Below are 20,913 nucleotides of genomic sequence, written 5' to 3' on the forward strand. Positions count from 1 at the left end.
CCAGGGATAAAATCAAGCGCATGCCATTAGGCAAGAGATGGGGAAGCAAGAGAACACTGAGTGAAATTTGGGAGTTGGAGATGGGCTAGAGACAGAGTTTGCAACATGAAGCTTTCCCATACCCCCGGGGATTGAAAGAATAACCATAGCTACCCGATTTCACAGAAGAAACTGCATTACAGAAACAACATTATTATTTATTTTTATTTTTATTTTTTTATTTGTTTAATTGTATTACAATTTTGACAAAAAGAAAAAAGGTTTTTAACCAATTCCATACGTTCCTTATGTTCTTTCCCTCTTTGAGCCCATTTAATCATGTTTGTTCATTGTTTATTAATTGTTCATCGTGTCAATCTAACATCAGAGAGCGGAACATTATTGCAGGGGAATGGGAGAGGGGAATGTTCTGTTAGAAACACAATAATAATAAACTGATTGAAGTAATGAAGAATGTAGATACAGTATGTGTTAAGGAGAGTGAATGTTTACAAATTTAGTCATTTTGATAATGTTACATATTGATTGTATTACAAAAACAATTTGGTGTGCAGGGGGCGGGAGTGTTCCACAATTTGGTGGACACCTGTTTTTTTGGCCCATAGTGTTGCTCGGCCCTAGTAACATGATGGTATCTCCCTCTATTATTCTGTTTCCAAACCAACCTGTGCTGCATCTTGCTTTTGCTTGTTTCAACTGTTTTCTCCCTTCCTTTGGGAGGCTCTTCCTATTCAGTTACATCTCTGAACATTACAGGTTAAAGAATCCTGAAAGCATTATCTGCTTCAGTCTTCTTGTTTCCCTTCTGGGTTGGTTTGTAGATATCAGCGGCAGCTCCCATGTTTGATCATTTTGCCTCTCATCTATTTGCACCGTATTTGTATGTATGCAAATCGCCATAGACAAAAGTGAGACATAACTAAAAATAAATAAATACATAAATAAATAAATAACTGAGAAAATAAAACAGATCCATGGGGGAAATGAAATGGAATCAGGGATCTCAAAAGTCTCCTATCTGCACTGCATTTTCTTTGAACTAAGCTTCAGAAACAGAAGACCAGGCACAATAGAAAGTGCTACAGAAGGTGTGCTTCCTTTTTAGAATAATTTATGGAATTGTGTTTGGGTGACTATAATGTGTGGGAAAATATTCCACCAAGGGATCACATCTGATAGACAACGAGAGAGTTGCTATGGTGTGCTTCTGAAAAACGAGGTGGAATAATTCCACGTGCTTGATGTTTAGCCTGCTACCATTTTGTGTTGTGTACCGGTGTCTCTCAACCACTCTCAACCCTCTTAGAGGAAAGATAGTGTACTCAGCTCTAAGAGGGCACTCACTTCCTGTTTCGTTGTGGTCTGCGGATTTGAGGAATCAGCTGGGGGCACTGTCAAGAGGGACCGGATAAGCATTGTTCCGGTAACATAGTAAGGGAGGTGTGCGGGTGTGTTTCCTCAGCGCAGTGATATATGACTTTCATTTTTCACTGCAGTGACGTCAGAGAATGGAGTTATGTGTTAATTGTATTATCAGCTTTAATGGAAGCCATATACAACCTTCCATGAATTCTAATTGCTGCCTTCAAGTCTTTCTTTAGTGGTTCGTTCTTAAACTCTTTTAAACTGTTAAATGCTTAAAGTCTTCTAGGGTTTGTATTATGTGACTTCCGTACTGCCACTTATTGTTACATGGGAGGATCTCCCTCAGAAATGAATTTCCCAGCCGTCCCGTGTTCATTTCCTCACTCCGCCACAACACAGGTTCAAAAGACTTGCGCCAGTGCGAGTTAATGTCCTGATGATACTTTGTTACTCTGCTGCTACTGTACAGGGTTCATTTAATAGTTTGATGAATAGATTCATTGTTTTTAAAAGAAGATATTGTTCTGAATTATTGATGAACTTGTGAATTATATCAATTCACTGTATTTTCCTGTGAGGATAGCTCAGGGCAACGCGCTCGCCTTGGCAGCAAGACGACACAGAGCAACAGAAGCTCATTCCACGGGTTCACACTTAGAAAACTCTGGGTAGTAAGTGCGTTATAAATAATCTATCATATCATTCTAATTGCTGCCTTCAAGCCTGGTCTTTATTTAGTGATTCAATCTTGAACTCTTTTAAACTGCTAAACTCTTAACACCTTTTAAACTATTTATTTTGTGACTCCCGTACTGCCACAGATAGTTGCATGTGAGGGTCTCCCTCATAACTTCATTTCCTGGCAGCTCGGAACAGCTGCATGTCAATTTCGTCACTTGGCTGTGAAACAGGTTCATGTCAGCGCTTCTGTTTGGGCTTGTCTGGGCATTTCGATAGTCGACACAGCATTATGTGTGATCCTTTTTGCAGCTCTCTTCCCTGATTTGCATTGTTACATTGATCAGCCTTTATTATTAAATATTGTGTGCACTATTCTGATCTAGTTTAATGGCAGCTTTTTATCATTACATACTACTTACTACTATGTTCCAATAGACAAAAAATAAGCTCTTGGAATTAAATAATGTACATGGTTCCTTTAATTATCTTTAATTTACGTGCCCATTTTCATATTTCGCTACCAAGTAATTTTAAAATAAAACCCTCAACTGAGAATCCCTGCAGGGGCAGGGGCGAGTTTGGGGAGTACAGTCACCATTATTGTTAAGTCCTTCCTGGTACTGTCTAAATTGCATTCCTTGAGTTGGGACAATACATCCTAAATATATATATGTAATCTATCTCTATCATCTATTTATTTTTAGCAGTTAGTTTGTTGCTACCGTTTTGTTTAGAAAATGTTGATCTTTTTGTTGGCACCGAAGCTCTTCGCTAATCTGATTTGATTATTCTTGAAGATCTGAATATTTGGTGTGACATTATTGAGGATCCAAATTATATTAAACTTAAAGAAATTCTCCAGCCCCATGATATTACGTTGCTTACGAACTCTTTAAACTATTACAAAATATAGCTAATCCCCCAAGTATCTCATCCAGTCTATCCCATACTTCCAAACTGACCAATGCATTTTATTAGTTCTTCATGAAGGACGTTAATTCTATCCGATTGCATATTGAATCCCAAATATCTAATACACATCCATCTATTTCAGATACAGATCCTTTGTCATCTAATGCACTGATTTCATCTAAATTCCCCTTCTCCCCTTCTCCCCGGTTACTTCCAAGGAAATATGCATCCTAATTTCAAAACCAAAAGCCACTAATCATAACTATGATCGAATTCTGGCCTGTCTTGTTAAACAGCATGCCCTTTTACTGTGTGATTTCATTACCACTTTTGTAATTGCCTCCATGGATCAAGACATTGTGCCAACATACCTTAAAATATATCTTCTAACTTTTTTGCTCAAAAACCATCATCGGACCACATTCTGCTCTCTAATTACTGCCCCATTGCAGGCATGTTATGGCCAACCGAGATTCTTAAGAAGTTACTCACATTACAACTTCAAAACTTTCTCGAAGAACATGAAATCCTTGATAGATTTCAGGCCATGTTCAGACCTTGTCAAGGCAATGAAACTACGCTTGTGGCCATCTTGGATGATATTCTGAGGACTGCTCATGAAGGTGATCTCAGCATGCCTATTGGCAGTCTTCGATACAGTTAACTTTTGCATTCTCTTCTGCATACTGGCCAGGGTAGCCATGGTGTCTGAATAACTGAAGTGGTTTGTCTCTTTTCTTTTGAATCAAACCCAGCAAGTAATAATGGGAGCCTATTACTCTGACACCTTCCCTGTTCTTTGTGGACTTCCAAAATGGTCCGCCCTCCGCCCGCTGTTATTTTATATTTATAATCGGCCCATTACTAAAAATATGTTCACTCGTATGCCCATGATACCCAAATCTACATCAGGCTCAAACATCCCCCAGAAGCATTCCAAATGATACTATTATGTGCCTAAAAAATAAAAAGTCGGATGCTGGAAACCAGGTTGCAATTAAACCTGTCCAAGACAGAGATATACTCTTTGGGCCAGAAGAAACTGTTGGCAAACTCACAATCATATATTGCTTTATTTGAAGTACCTACTATCTTCTCTTCTAAAGTTAAAACCCTTGGCTGTATTTGGTAGTCAAACCTAACCTGCCATCTACACGTTAGTTAGATTGTTAAATCTATTTACTATCGATTTAAACAACTGTGGCCCGTTCTCCTCTCATAGCAGAAAAGGATCACCCAGCTGTCTTCGGGACATTGGTGAACTCAAAATTGGATTATTCTTATGGGCACTCTGGCTGGCCAGTTGCAGTGCCTCTAAATTGCACAACATTAGCCCATTAGACTCCTCTACAATCTCTGAAGAACGGTTTCAATATCTCCTTTTCGTAAAAGCCTTCATTGCCTCACAGTACAATGGAGGATCCTTTTTAAGATCCCCTGTCTTATCTTCAAGTGCCTCCATGGTCTAGCCCCCAGCTACCTTGTCTACATGATCTCTGATATCTTCAAACCTGCCTACTTCGATCTGCTGGTCAAAACTTTCTGACGTTCCCTTCTTCCCATGTTGTGCACCAAGGATACAGATGCTTTTCTATCTGTGGCCCTCATACCTGGAACTCACTGCCCCCCGCCCTTGGGAAAATCAAGTCTGTACCTTTATTTAGGAAGAAGCTAAAGGTTTTCAATAATTTGTCACTTCATTCCACAATTATATTGTTTTTTCTGTTCACCATATTATTGATTGATTGATACCTGCGCCTAGATGCAGTTTCTGCCTGGTTCCCTTGAGGATCTGTGCATTACAAATAACCAAATCAGGTTATGGGAGGCATGTCCCTCTCAAAAGAACTAGCAAATGGTGCTTGTGGGCCATAAAAAGCACGTCTAATTTAAGAATTCTCTTTTTTATGATCTTGACCCATAATTCAATGATTTGTGTCTTGTATTGAGCTAATCATATTGACTCGCAGCAGGATCTTCCTGGACATACAATGTATGGGTAATTGCAAATGCCCAGTAATCATTAATAAAAGGGTTACTGTACTGCAACATGATTATTAAAGTGCTTACTCTTAACACCACTCATCCCTAAAGTTTTGGCCTATTGCTGTTTCTGTACACATCCAATAGACATGTCTTGTACAGCATATGCCCACTGTGGCCATTCAAATGCAATCGTATAGAACATAGCCACTGAAAAAAGAAGAGTTTCTTACCGGTCCATTGGGGATATCGCAACAGGTCTCCAGCTCTGCATGCCGGGAGTCACAGTAAATAACGATGCGCTGGAGGTCAAACTGCAAGGAAAGCAGAGTTAAAAAATTAAGTCCCTTAGGTTTACGAAAAGGAGCAATTAGTTCTCATTGCTACAATCAACAAATGATTATAGGCTCAAGCGTCAAATAACACGGATGTTCATTTACTTGATAGAAATTTTCAAACAGATTCTTGATCGGTAACAAATGGTTTGCACATGCTTTCTCTGATGAGATGATCTGCTCATCTGTTTTACTCTAGCTAAAGAAGGTCTTGTGACTACATTGTGAACCCAGATTCTTTTTTACTTGATCAAATGAATCAAGGAAAATCCAAAGTAAACATATATTTAACTCAAATGGATAGGAACCAAGGCACCTTAGGGAGACCATGACATTGATATAAACCTTCAGAGCAATATCAATTGTCATGTAAGTTCTAGTATGTGCAGTAACTATCACTTTAATCATGACCGCTTATGGTCCATATGAAGAGGCCATTAAACAATGTGGTTTTCAACCATAGATTGCAGATGTTTAGCAAATCCTGTCTGCAAATACTGTACACTTATACATTCCAGTACTATGTACACTTACGTCGATGGGTATGCTGTCATAAAGACGTTTCCCAATCACAGTTTTCCCCTGGATGTCAATGTTCTCGCGTTCTTCAATGGGTACAGTCAGCACCAATTTACAGTCGATATAGAGGGAGACGCTCTTGGCTTGCACACTAAGCGCGATCTTGTGCCAGTTGCGGTCGAACAATTCGCTGACTTTTGCATTGCGAAATACTGCTCTCACTGCATCCCTTGTCACTCCAACAGCACTGTACTCCAAGGCTTTATTTTCTCCATCCAGCCTAATAGAGACCTGGGTGTAAAGCAGAAAAACATTTTAGCATTATCAAAAGTCTATGGACAAAAATTAGGACTTTAAGAATGGGTTAAAGGATCTTGATGCTGTGGCTGTTGGTTGTTCTGATAAAACTAGGAGGACATTCCAAAGATGGTCCTGTAGTTACATGGGAAAGATTGTTCCAGATAGAATGGCATTGTGTACAAAATAGTAGAACCTTCTACCCAAAAAACCTGTGATGGACATCAGTCGAAAGAATCAAAAGAAAGTTTGGAAAGATACAGGGAAGTCCTCACAATATGTACCATTAACAGCATGCAAAAGCCAAATATATACTCAGTCATATGCTGCCAGTGCCTACACATTGATGTGTAACTTAAAATGATAATGTCAGTAAATATATTGTGAGGGCTGCTTTTCTTGAATCGGTTAAGAGCAAGATACATGTCAACATCTTAGCCTTTTGAAAATTAGGTTGTGACCTGACACTGTCCCAGGTGCCAGCCAAACAAATACAGATTTGTGTTTAATGTATGTTTAATGCATAGGAAACCTGGTAAAGCACGTGGTATGTGTTGGCGAGAACAGGTGGTTAATTGTAACCTGGAGACCAACCTGGGAGATATGTGAGCTGTGGGTATGACATGGGATAAAGAATCTAGCTTTTTAATTTCACGCCCCAATATACACAAGGTCACACAAGCATCCCTTGGATACCAAAGTCTGGTGTGTCCTAAAAATCTAGTCAGAAGTGAATGGTTCTATGTTCTTTTGCTGACTGGAGTGTTTTCAATGGAAATTCTGCCCAAAAAATACCATCGAAAAAACGAATCATTTTTTATTTTTTTTATTTTGAGGGGTCCCCCCCTTGAGTCTCCCCTTTCACTATGGTATTCTCCCTACCCCAACTCTCTCCCCACCACTTTAACCCCTCCTCTCTATATATTTAGATTTGTTTTTCCGATGGAATTTTGTTCTGCAAAAATGGCATCGGAAAAGACCCCTGTTGGCAAAACAATGCAGAACTAAGTGAATGATAACACAGGCAAGCAAACTGTTACTTCCATATGGTGAAACTGCATTACACCAAATGCATGCTCATGTTTAAAGATCTCCATTTCAAACAACCTTACAATTAAAATGTGGATCTTATAAAGACAACCTCATTATTCAAAAACTACAAAATTCAAGTAATTGAATGTACCTATATGGTTGACCATTTAGCCCACTATTAATCTAACAACGTTTTATATCAATGCTCCAAAACCTATATCACTATTACCGCTATGCGCTAATAGCCTTTCAGATTTCAAGAGGGGTAATTTAATTTAGGATGATGGCACTTTCACAACTTGTGTGTAGGTCATTGTCCATTGCTAATTACCCATCTCTCAGCCTTAAAGGCTATATTACAAAATGTTATATTTAAAAGCAGGAAGCAAGCTAACCGAGTTCCAGATTGTTACGAGTTTGTAGAGAGACCATGATCCTTTAGTGACACACCTAAACAGAAGGAATGTTAAGTGGAACTGATGAGTTTCACCTCAGTGGTGTGTTGAGGTTATTGCAGAATGCTAATCTATTATTGAACAAATTCCAGATAATTGTTATCCTACATCATTTGCATTAGCAGCAAATATAGCAGGCAAGATTTCACACAGAAATGCATAAAAAGCTACAAGGTGAGTGAGCATGAAGTGGCAAAGAGTGTGGTGTAGGGATGGCTTGATGTTACCAAAACAGTGCCGGATAGGGTCTAAGAATAAGGTGTTGGAAAGCATGAAGATGAAGCAAAATAAACTCCTGACCAATATGAACAAGATCTCAAATGATTTAAGGAAAACCTAACCAAAAAGAGAGTACTTAAACACAAGAATTTGGAATTGCTTTTGATGCAGAGACACCAAAAGACGAGAAGCCTTTTGGTTATTAGAAACTAAGGGTTCCCTCGAACAACAAACATATAATTGAGGTATTAATGCCATAACCTTACAAAAGTAACACCAGCAGGTATGCAAAGAGAAATGGTTTTGAAGCCAGAAACATTGCCGATAATGGAAAGCAATAACTGAAATCAACAGTGCAAATGGAAAACGGCAGGAAATTGTGGTGATCGTTAACGAAACCCTCAGCTTGGAAATACACTAAAGTAGTAAACCTTTAATATCCTCCAATTTATACTGATGTGTTCCTGGATGGATTTTTTATCACAAAACTCCATATTGAGACTAACATTTTTGCAGGAGAAATCTAGCTAGGATAATAACCAGCATAAAAAATGCATGTGTCCATCTGGTAGGCAAATGAGGGAGGATCGAGGGGATATATTATTAATTTGTGACTAGTTTTCTCACTTGCAGAAATGAAATCTTGTCTCCTTCTTGTTAGCAGGGAGTTGTAATAATGATAAGGAATCAGTTAAATATTTAAATAGCTGTTAAAGCTGGTTTATCAAGGGTATTTAGACAGGCTGGTGAATTTTACAAGATATGCACTGAAAATAAAAAGTAATTTCCTATCACAGCTCCTGCAGCTTTCCTTATAATTAGACTGCATGCTTAAATAATCTTCCCAAGGCATGATCAAAGGCATCATTTTGTTTGTTTCAGTTGGGTAATATAGAGTGTCATTTCATGAGTTCATGAAAACTAGAATGAAATCATTAATATGTTACGTAGATGTGACTTTGGAAAAACGTAGAATACTGATTTTTATATGCATTTACATGATATCAAACCAATTATATACACTGGTTTTTATTGTACTTTTAAAAAGGAATCAGGAAGTGTTGTGAGTTAAATTTTTTGGAGAAGGCAGTGATCCTCGCGGAGCTCCCGAAAACAACTTTTTGTGTGCTGCTACTATCACTATAAGGGACGGAACCCTTAAAACAAGAAGCGCCACGCAAAGCGCAAGCGCAAAGTGTCGTGAGTTAAGTCTTTTGGTGTTTGGGAGTTCGGGAGCTAGGAAGTGAAGAAGTAAAAATCCTCCACCTTGGCGAATACGAACACGAACAGGAAACATTGCCTTAATCTATCGTGGTCAGTTTTTAGGCTGCAGATTGTTGCTTACTGGTCTGATTGATTGCTGGTAGAAACCTTTGACTGTGAGCGTGTGCTTGATATGTAGGCCAGAGTGAAAAGGAAAGGAAAAAGGTCAGATTGTTCTGCCAGTTACAACTTAAGGAACGAAGGGGCGAAAGCTGGTGGGAGTAAAATGTCTACTGATCAAATACTCCTGTCAGAATCTGTGCATTTTGAAAGCATCCTGTACAACACGTTACGGCTAGTAGTGGCAATACATCTAAGGAGAAAATTACCTACTATTTCTCGCTGGGGTAAAAAGCATCCCTGAAGCGTAACATGAGAAATGAAAAGGTGAGTGCAGGGGAGAAGGACAACACTGATTGTTCATTGCTTACTCACTCCAAAATACAGCAATCAAACTCCTGCCATCTGAATTTTTTACTCAACAACAACTTAATAATGAAGCGAATAACAGTATAATTCCTGAACCCTCAACCAGGATGATCTTCATCTCCACGATAATCTAAGTCACCTAACCTCGTCCCAGCGATGCATGACATGGAACATTCAATCTGTGAATCTACACAGATGGTAGAAATGCAAAACCTAATAATAACATTACAATTTGCAAAATAATTCTTCTGACATTATGTGGACAAACACATGAATATCTCAGCAGGATTTTGGCTCACCCTTTTAAGGTTGGAAGATAAAATGGAAACCAAGAATTGTGTGGTTACCACAAAGCAAGTATTAGGTTAAGAAATTGTTGAGAAAATCTTGACACTAAGGGAAGATCTGGTTGGGGACAAAGTGTTAGTGGTGCTACGGGAACAACGGGTGTAAACAATACAAATCTCAAATATGAATGATGTATCTGAAGTGTATCTCACCCAAAAGCAGCACCGTAAGAAAAAGCGCTTGGCAGCCCGAAAACAACTAGGTGAGGCCAGCTATGAAATTAATGACCCGGATATGGTACTGGACTCATCTTCAGTCACATATTCAAGATATATTCCTCCCTTAAACCTCAAAATCTGTTATTACTAACAAGTTACTGCCCGAATTAATTTATTTTACATGTAACCCAATCCAGAAAAAATATAGCAGGTTTTGAAGTGGATTACTAGCTTGTGCCGGTTGGAAATGTAATACAAGCATGATCTGTCGAAATTGTTTCATGGAACACCAGAGGGTACAACCATTGGCTCTCTGGGGATGGTTGCTTAAAGTTGCTAAATGCTAAGGCTATGTTCTTACTCCAAGAGACATGTCTCACTAAAAAATTTTATTTCAATGGTTATCAAATATACCAGTAACTCGTGGTTAAGGGAGCCATATGTAGACCTAGTGCTGGTCTTTCGATCAGGGTAAAACATTGAATTCCGTCACATGTTGTTGAAGTATCTACTTTATGCAAAAATGTTAAGGTGGTAGAGATCTGCCTGAATGTTGGCGGCCAGGATAGGAGAACCATATCAATTAATATCTATAATCCTAACGATGGAAATGAAATACATTGCACTATCAAGCATATTTGCGATAAGTTGCTGGATTGGGTCACTGATATTAGCAAGGACCTAATATTTGATCGTAGGTGTCCTGAATGCATACTTTTTGGATGAACCATTCAAATCGGGAATGGGCCTCTCGAAAGTTGATTCAGCAATGCAGTTTAAACAATCTAATTTTCAAGGTAGATCTTGGATGAGTGACCTCAATGAATGGGGATTGTTGATGGTTAATGGCAGAACACCTGGTGACGTACAAAGCAAGCATACATGGGCAAATGGAAAGTCTGGCTTGACATTAGATTATGTTGTCGTTGATCCAGACTTAGCTGCAGTGACTATGAGTCTGACCGTTGCCCATACTAGTTACAGAGATCATGCAATGATTACAGTTAACTTTGTCATGACTACGCACATAGCTGAACAGTGTTGGGTGTCCTGACCCACGTTTGAGCTATCATGCTGCAACATTTGGTGCTGTGGGCTTAGAAAATCCAAGATGGCCAAAAAGCCCACATGTGCACCCGAATCCAGGAGAACCACGCAGTTTGCGCACACCAAAATGGTTGCCTAACTTGTCACCCACCAGTGCGAGCAGGATGGGCCGGGGTGCCATGAGTGAAATGTGTGCCAAAGGAAAAACCGCACTTTAAAATCACCTTTTGTTTCCCTGAATGCCAGCTCAAAATGCCTATTTCAAACATTGCAACATATCCAAAAATCTCACTGAACACCAGCAGACATCTGGCAGAATGAAGTATGTGTGCATACAAAATCTGGGAAGTTGAAGAGCCCCAAAACAATGTTCATAACAAGACTGGCTGAGCTCTGCAGGTCTGCAGCAGCCTAACTGAAACTGGATTTAAAACTACCAAAAATCAAAAATGTTTAAATTAACTGAGTGACCTACTTTTGAGTGTCACATAGTTTGTCACTGTTGAAATGTCATAGTTTAGAACTTAGAATCAGTGTTTTAGCTGCATGTGTAAAAATTGTATGTTTGATTTAAACTGGGAACAAAAAGTGACATGTTAGCTAAATTCTGGCTTAAAGGAACTGAATTCTTCCTGACAACTTCCCCCAACTAGAGTGAAACTGGATCCACAGCAGTTCCCAGGCCTAGCTGCCTTCTGCTGCCCACACTAAAAGGATATGCCATCTCTCTGATAATTGTATTAGGGGTGGAGCACCTACAGACTGCAGGAGGTTAAACAAAGCCCTTCCTTGACTCAGGCAGATGGTTTATGGGGGGGGGGGAGGGCGTAAAATAGCTTCCTCTTGGCAGAAGCTGGGAGGGGCAGGGTCTCTGAGCTTGGCAGAAACTGGATAAACTGGTTTCTACACCATGTGACCTGAAAAGACACACCCCTGTTGGCCAGAATATGATTCTAAGAAAGATGTATAACTCATGGTGCGGACTTGTCAAAATTATCTAAATGATACCATAATTCTTGTGATTTTTCTGCCCACATTTTAAGAGGTTTTAAGACCCGGTGGTATGATCTGGGGGGTTGCTAGCGGAAAATAGGGTTTCACTCCAAATGTCTGCATGTTAAAAATCTGGCACTTCATCAATGAATGTCCATACTCCTTGCGCACATGTGTGTAATTTTGGGTAAGTGCCCGATATTGCAAAACCAGTTAAAAAGTGCAAAATGTTGCCATTTCTGAATGCGAGCCCCCAGGAAGAGCAGAGTTTGAACAGAGTATACCTCATGTGATATGTGATGGGTGCATGTAATTTTAAACAACTGTGTATCTGTGCAATATGTATTTGAATCAAATATAGATTTGTGGGCAAACTGACCAGGGAGGATCCTCTGACCCATAAACCCTACAGCATCACTCTGACCATAAACCCTACAGCATCGGATTTCCTTCCCCCTATCATGGGAGAGGGGAGAATTGGGCCAATGACAAGTAGAGAGGGGCAGGCTTAGCTAGGCCCAGGCACACACCCTTTTTCAAAACACATAAAAAGAGACTGCTGGGACAGGTAGAGACATTCAAATCCAGTTGCTGCAACGCGCTCTGCCGGACCACACAACATCCAGAAGATACCAGATCCAACACTTAGACTTTAAAACTCCAAAGAACTTGATTCAGAACTCAAAGCAAGGGCCTAAACCCACAAACTGAGAACTCTTCTCAGCAGGCCTCAGCATCCAGCAAACCTAACAGCGGTAGCAGCATCCAGGAGCCGTGCAAATCAGCGCTGTGTCCAGAGAAAGCTGTGCAGAAAGATCCAGGAGCTGTGCACAGACGCTGTACCCAGAGATCCAGGAGCCGGGCAAGGAGCAGTGTCAGACAAGACCAGCAGAGCAGAGACCAGACGCTGTGCGCAGAGACCGTCCGGGGCGAAACCAGAACCGAAGCCATCTTGACCCAATCCGTAAGACCTAGACCTTCCAAATACATTGTGAGTACAGCTAGGACGGTGTGAAACCAAATCTCTTAGTTTCCAGTGATATAATTCAATCTATTTAACCTAAGTAGAACTGCCTTCTAACTGTCACCTGCCATTTGCAAAGCTGCATAGCTGTCATTTGTAATTTCTGCAGCTGTAAAGCTGTCACTTGCCACTCTGAGGTTTTAACTTTAAATCTGAAAAACGACCTTTACAAAATCGCTCATATCACGGGAACCGTTTGGGCTAGAAACTTGCTGTAACTTACCCCTGAAAGCTTAGAATCTTAGCTTTTCAACGAACCTAGACCCGACTTGCTACTCCTTATACTTTTACCGTAATCGTGATTCACGCATTCGCAAATTTTACCGCGATTTGGTTAAAAATCCAGCCACGTGTAACCATCAGCAGTCATTTCTTTCCTTGCTAAAAATGCGTTTGCCTCTTAATCACCATCGCTGAATCATTGCTAAAGTGAGCCTGCACTCATCCCTAGTATCTTTCACTCACCCTGAACCTCCTAAAGGGAATTAAAACCATTTTCAGCATATTTCTCACTTCATTGCCACCACATTCAAAGCACTTGGGCCTGGGTTTTAAAACTCATACCGGTTTTCTCTAAGCTTGTTGGGGGGAATTGAACTGAATTCTATTTGGTTGCATTCATAAGAACTGTGGGCTCTCATCTTCATCTACTTACATTGCATAAAGGGGGGGGGGGTGAATTGTCCAAGAAAGTGATTACCTTGTCTTTTGCTGAAATCCTATCAAGTTATTTTCTGTACTGCATTTTCATTCCACATTGCATCTATTTGAAACCATAAAAGTATTATTGCTATCTTATCCATCCTATAACCACTCATCATTGATTATAAAGAAATGTGCTAGTGCCAGACTATCCATTATTGATTACTGCTCAGATTAAGTGTGAAATTCAATTATTAATGCATTATAAAGTGTGATATATATATATATATATACATATATATATATATATATATATATATTGTTTAAATTCTCAAATAAACCTTTTAAACTTGCAAAACAGAGCTACTTCTTGGCTCAGTGGGGTCAGGGGGATTCTAAGAGAGGGGTGTTATATAGGGGTAGTCATCCAGAACTCATGAACTGTACATAAAGATATATTAATAAGGGTTTCCATTCAGTATCCCAGACTAGGGATCACACTTAGCTGTAGTGTTGAATTGAATCCTCTTACAACAGGGAATGATTGTTGATATAAACATACATTCTGCTAATAACAGGATAGTGTGGAAAGAAGGGAATATCAATCAGATAAAAACATATGTTGCTAAGCTTAATCAAAGGGAGTCAGATAGTTTCAAGTTTAAAATTAGGTAAGTTTTTGAGAGATGGATTAAGCAGCTGACAACTAGATTTGGTTTGCACAAGGGAACCTATGTGGTCTCTGACAATAGCAGGAGTATCAAAGTGTTTGATTGAGATATTAGAGATGCCAAATGCATTATGCATAGGGAAGTCAGATTGATTGTAAATGGTACCCATGATCTGGATTGAAAGCATACTAGTATTAATATAGTAAATAATTGCCATAGGAACCGGGCTAAGAGGAGTAAACTTACTAAGGATACATTGGATGGCAGAAGATGGTGCATGTTCTGGCTAAGGGTAATTCCAGGACTATCTGACAACATTTGAATATGTTTAATGATGTAAAATCTTAGAAGGTCACAAATCCCATTCAAGAAGTGGTGTGGAAAGAGTTTACTACATAGCAATTTGGAAGGGGTGAAGTTGACGGTGATAACGATCGTGTTGGGAAAGCTGATGTTGGTGACTTTGATTTAATATATGAAATAGAGACTCTGTTAGGTTTGATTAAAAAATTGAAAACCTCCAGGGTACCTGGGACTAAAGGGCTGGCAAACATGGTTTTAAAATCTGATCTGCTAACATGGAAGAGATTGGTCAAAATAGTGTTTAAATGGGTAGATTATGCAAAAGAAATTGCACGGTCATGGTGTTCATCACTTTTAATTCCCATACATAAAGCTGGGAATCGATTGGAGCCTTCCGACTATCCGCTTTTGTCGATGTTAGATGTTGTTTGTAATATATTTGCTTCTGTGCTTCTTAAGGCATTGCAGGAATGGGTTGATAAAGAAAAAGAATCTGAATGATACGCAATTAGGTTTTTGAGAGGGAGGTTCTTCCATACATAATTTGATGCTGATAGATTTGATTACTGGAAGAGCCAGATCTAGAGGTAATCCTGTGTTGTATGCAACATTTATAGATTTCTGTGCTGCGTTCGACACAGTGAACCACAACAAACTATGGAGAGAACTGGCTGGGTTGGGCTGTCCTGATAATTTGTTCTACTTAACGCAGAGGCTACATGTTGAGACAAGTGTAAAGGTAAGATTGGTCATTGGGAGGGTTGTCACTGCCCCAGTAGCGAGAAAGAGTGGAGTGAAACAGGGCTATGTTTTGGCACCCGTCCTGTTCAATCTTTACCTATCGGACCTGCCTCTTGCATTGAGAGCTAGAATGAACTGTCCGACAAGGATTGCACATGTACAGATGAGAGGACTGGATTACACAGACAATAGTGTACTATTAGATCACACTTGTGGTGGGATAAACCTTTCGATGAAGAACTTGCAATATTATGCTAAAGGAAATGATCTTTGAATCAATCGCACAAAAAAAAAACAAAGGTGATGCATATAAGTCCCTTGTTATGGACAGAAGAAGAAAGGCACACATACTTACTTCTCAAGTAAGACATCAGGCTATAGTTTAGCCTGGCTATTGTGGTTGTAAAGACAATGTTTATGCACATCTATATCATATGGATTGGAGGCACTTAAAATGTTTGATCTAAATTGGTTAAGAGTGTTAGAGGGCAAGTTTTGGCAGAAAATTCGATCTCTTTCCCATGGTTTGCCGATATCTATTATACGACTGGTGTTAGGACTGATGTCATTAGAAGGTCAGGTCCTTGAACGAAAAAGACTGCTGTATTTTAAAACTCTGAAAGATCCCAAATGTCCTATGCTGCGAGTATTGGGCACACTTCTTGTCTCTATTGGAAAACTTCCCATTAAGAAGTTACTGCTTGAAATTGTTTGTTATGAAATGCTTGAAAAGGTCCGGTGGTCACTGGATCAGTCTCTGGAATTGTCAGTGTTATGCCGTAAATGGAAAAACTAAGCAGCAAAATTGGGACTGGGACCACAAGTATGACAAATTGAGGAAATTGAAAAAATATGTAGAGGTGTTAGAGAATATGCATACATTTCTTACTCCCCAAAAATATTTAACAATTTGTCCCTCAAACGTTTATAATATTACTCTGGATCGTTTATAATATTACTCTGGATTAATCAACTTTCTGTGTTGAGTACAGTGGGTATTAGACAAGGCTTACCCTTGGAACAAAGATTTTGTCGGTTCTGTAACATCTGCAACAAAGTAGAGTCACTGAGTCATGTACTAACTGACTGTATACGCTCTGCGTCTTTGTACATGAAAGAGTTAGGTGAGTTTTTTTATAAGTATGTTTATAAGTATGACACAATTAAGAGCTAAGCTTTTTTAAAATACTGTCTTGGTACAAGGAATACAGCGCTGCATAGTGCAATTTATAGAGTGCTAAACTGAATATTGACAGATGTTACTTTTTGCATAGAAATGATGTTTAGCAGTATTTTTAGATACATAATAAGGAAATGATGAAATTCGAAAAGTGATTAAGATGAGATTTGTAGATTTTAAAGAAAAACTGCCGTAGTGTATGGTTTTATGAAAATGTTTTGATTGCGTGAATACATTGTATGTGAAAACTTCTTAGGAACTGAAGCACATTAAATGATTGAATACAAACATAATTAAATAAATAACTAAATAAATAAATAAATAAGGATTTATCTTTCATATTTTGTTACATGGAAACTGTACATCTATGTATATGTGTATATGTGTGGGAAAAAGGGAACGACTGAACTATTTAATCGGTATTGTTGAATGCACTTGAACCCGCACCTCCTCCACTTTCATTTAGTAGCTCAAGCTTTACTAATCGAAACCACTTCCTATTAGCTGTGGAAGCAGCAGCCATTAAAAACTCACACATACTGACATCAATGTCATCAAATATTTTAGTTTGTCAGAGGGTGGTGACGCAAATGCATACACCATAGTTAATTAGCACTCGTCTCTTCTTGTCTCATAAAGGCATGTACTGTAAATGTGAGACAATATTGCCTGTTAGTTGTAAAACATGAACAGGTATGTCTGTGGGTATGTGTGCAGTGGCAAGAAGATTTTGATTAGAATAACTCAGAATTAGCCTAGTATTAGCAGAATGAAGGTGAACATGTGTACTGCTTGCTCTAAGCATTGCTATGAAAAAAGGATGCAACGAAGAGGTGCAGAAAAAAGCTTTCTACATTGTTTTCCATCCACCGCATTCTAATGAGTTTCACAATTAAGAGGAATCCAGTGTGGAAACCTGTGTGGGAGTCTCCATACATGGTTCTACCACACCGAAAGGAAAACGTGTCATACTGATATGATGAGAACAATTAGATAATCCCCACGTGCCGCTTGACTTCTGCAGACCTTTTCAGTTGCTCGTGTTCTAGGAAAACACTGGCACCATACATTAAAAATGCACAGTGCAATGCTAGCAATGGTTGCCACGCCCACCACCGCAGCTGATCACCTGAGACCCACTACACACGATGGTGAAAGGCAGGGAAGCTGGTGCGGATCCCAGCTTCCAATGCCTTTCACTGCATTGTGCAGTAAATCCATGAACCAATGTTGGCAAAGCAAAGAGGCTCATGAAAATATGGGATGCAGGAGCCAGACCGGAAGGATGCTCAGTCACTGGGGCTTCTGCCCCCAAATTCACTTCATTGGTAAATGAAAAATAGATCTTTCTGTTAAGAAAACAATAATTCCAGTATCTGTGGAGTACATAATGTTACCCAGGTCATATGATTCCCCCAAAATATCTATTTGAAATTGAATGTCTTGGTCATGTTGTTTTTTAGTCTGACGTGCCTGCTTCCAGGCAGGAGGATTCATGTCCTGGTGAAAGGCAATGTAGATCTACCAGTGAGTCCATTCAGTAGATGAGCAACTACTCTACAGATCATGCTGCAATTAGAAAACAGCACTGCAGAGGTACTGGCACGTGCAACAGAATAATAAGAAAGAAACTATGGGTCTGCTTCCCTGGATGCAATGAGATGGATCTTGGTTAGTGCTTTATTAAGAAACAGAATGTTTTAACATTGGTATAATGCTCATCTGATTAATTTATAGTTTATACACATGGTATCACTTCAAAATATAAAACATTTTAAATTACTAGCTTATCACATTGTGATGAATTACTGTTTGGCAGATGTGTGAAAGCCCTGGCTTCTTTGATTGTTATAAATTAATACTATGATGCAGGTGATTCCATCTCTGAAAGGGTAATCTGCTGATCAGATCCCCTTTCATAAACACCATGCCAAAAGCATAGTGTGTGCTTGTGACCAGCATCAGTTACCTGATCTGCACCTCCTTCTTCACCAGTGCCACAGAGAACGTTCAGAGGTCACAGGTGCCAATTTGACAGCTAGGTCTCTGCAGTCATGGGGCTGCATTTAAGATATGCACTCCAGTACCAGAACTATGATGCTCGTGGGAGGGATATCTAAATATAAGCTATGCCTGAGTTGAGGCAGTGTACATGTCACTACTCATGTTCATTGCTGTCACATCCTGCAAGCCAGCTCATCTGTGGAAGGTGATTGGGTATTCTGGCCAGACATGCTAATCATGCCAAAGTGACAGCACAGCAATCTGAATGACCATGCCTCCTCTTTAATATCTTTGTGAGTGTAGGTATTACTCTCCGCCAGAGGCAGCCAGACAATGGGCAGCTTTCCTAGGCCCAGGGATCAAAAGAGCACATCCATCCAAAGGGAGTAACCTCATACCAGGGTGCTGCATTTCAAAAGACTTCTGATCCTAGTTAGAAGGGATGGGGTGGGGTTAGTTTAGACAAGGGAGCTCTGAACAGTTGGGGAGGACTTCCACCATCTTGTTTCTCTCTGTCTCCCTCTTTCCTTCTTGTCCCCTCCACTTCCTATAGAGCAAAGCACTATAGGTGTGATGTCAGTTGGACAAATTCCACTTTGAAGTACAGTGATCAGACCACTAAGGCAGGCGAGGTCTAGTCTAATCACCTGCATACTTTTACCTTTTAAAGAAGGGGCCTCACACAACTTCTTTGAATCAACTTGGAGTCGTCCTTGGAGAGCCGTCCTTTCTAAAGTCCTCCAGTTGTGAGGTGAAGGTAGAGTTCACAAGGCAGAGGCAAGCTCTGTACCCTAACCATACAGAGGGAACATTGAGGGGTGAACTGATGGATCTATGCCTGCATCTCTGCCAGTCTCATTGTTGCCCAGGACCTCATATGCCATGGGACCACTCAAGGTGTGTGCCAGACCCCCCATATTTGTGAGTCTGATAAAAGCACTCATTGTGGTTTTTCTAGACATGCGGCTCCTGAAAACCAGAAGAGCCAAATCTCTGTGTTTTTGGTGTTGACCATGAGTGAGCTGTGATTTGAGCTTATTCATTGCCATGCGCACCACCAGGACCCTTTGATTTTACAATTGGTGTTCATTGTTCTTCAAACAGCTGTTTGCATGATTGACTCTATTTGTCACCACACCATGCCAGCATTGTTGCCTCAGCTTGAACCAAAGAAGTACCACTGCCTTGCTTTGCTCGGAGCACCATTCAGATCTCCAATTTCTTCATCTCTAATCTGGTAAATCAATTGACTCGACCATGGTGTACCGCGAACAGTGACCTCTTAGTTTCTTCATCAAATTGACTTGTCTCCTTCACTCATATAGGCAATGTAGTTGTAATCCTGGGTTCCTGGTCAATAAAATCGAAGTCTAATGAAACTAGTTTAATATTTTCAAAATGAGAGAGTGTGGCATTTTAAAAATGTAATGCCCTTACCAGTTTTGAAATTGTCTTATTTTGCTGGATGATTAAGATGGGCTCTATCCGCCTGCACAAATTGGTGAACCCGTGCTATAGATGGTATCTCCACTCAGGAGATTTTGCACTTGGAGGGTCTTCATGTGACATCAGAATCACATGCCCTAGCTAGAACGGTTGTCTCTATGTTGGCCTTGGTCAAAGCTGCTGGACTCAACTTAAATTTCCCTTATAATTCATGAACCATAGACCCGATCATTACTCCATCATCCACAACTACAATGATGATCACCAATGTCCACTGAGCTCAGCTCAGCTTAGCTTAGAGATCAACCATGCAGCTGACATTGCTGCCCTAATCACCACACATGACGTAGATGCCATCTTCATTACTGAGACCTGGATGACATCATCCTCCACACACATCCTAGATGTCATCATCCCCACTGGCTACAAAATTCTACAACAAGATTGTCCCAACAAGGCTTGTGGAGGCTTTGCCATCATTCCAAGGCATCATGGCCATGTACCCAACAGGACATCCCCAGCATTGGCTCTTTCGAAAGTCTCCAATAGACAGTGTCACTTTTAACATCATCTATAGACAATCAAAGCCTAACACCTCCTTCATCAAAGAATTCATGGAGGACTTGGTCACCACTGTGTCCTTCACACATGCCAACGCTATCTTCCAAGGCAACTTCAACATCCCCAGCAAACCCGTAACCAAGTCAACGAAAGATGATCTCAACTGCTTACTCAACACTTTGAACCTCATGCAGCATACAAAAAGCCCAACTCACAGGATAGGTAATATCCTTGACCTCATCATCACTGCCCTACCCACTCTCGATTACAGCTCTTCAATCCAGCTCAACTGGTCTGACCATCTG

The 20,913-nt window shown here is 40.0% G+C and overlaps 1 protein-coding gene across 1 annotated transcript in view; it reads right to left on the reverse strand.

The window, feature by feature from the left end:
• The window catches only part of COL22A1 (collagen type XXII alpha 1 chain), a 1,250,061-nt gene that overhangs the window by 681,169 nt on the left and 547,979 nt on the right, over positions 1–20,913 (reverse strand). Inside the window, exons 7-8 of the mRNA XM_069621676.1 lie at positions 5,811–6,086; positions 5,175–5,255 (exon numbers count right to left, since the gene is read on the reverse strand). Coding sequence (XP_069477777.1) covers positions 5,175–5,255; positions 5,811–6,086 — 357 coding nt within the window. The remainder of the gene's footprint in view (positions 1–5,174; positions 5,256–5,810; positions 6,087–20,913) is intronic.

Source organism: Ambystoma mexicanum, chromosome 5q (assembly GCF_040938575.1).
Source record: "Ambystoma mexicanum isolate Mex_15411 chromosome 5q, UKY_AmexF1_1, whole genome shotgun sequence".
Classification (NCBI taxonomy): Eukaryota; Metazoa; Chordata; class Amphibia; order Caudata; family Ambystomatidae; genus Ambystoma; species Ambystoma mexicanum.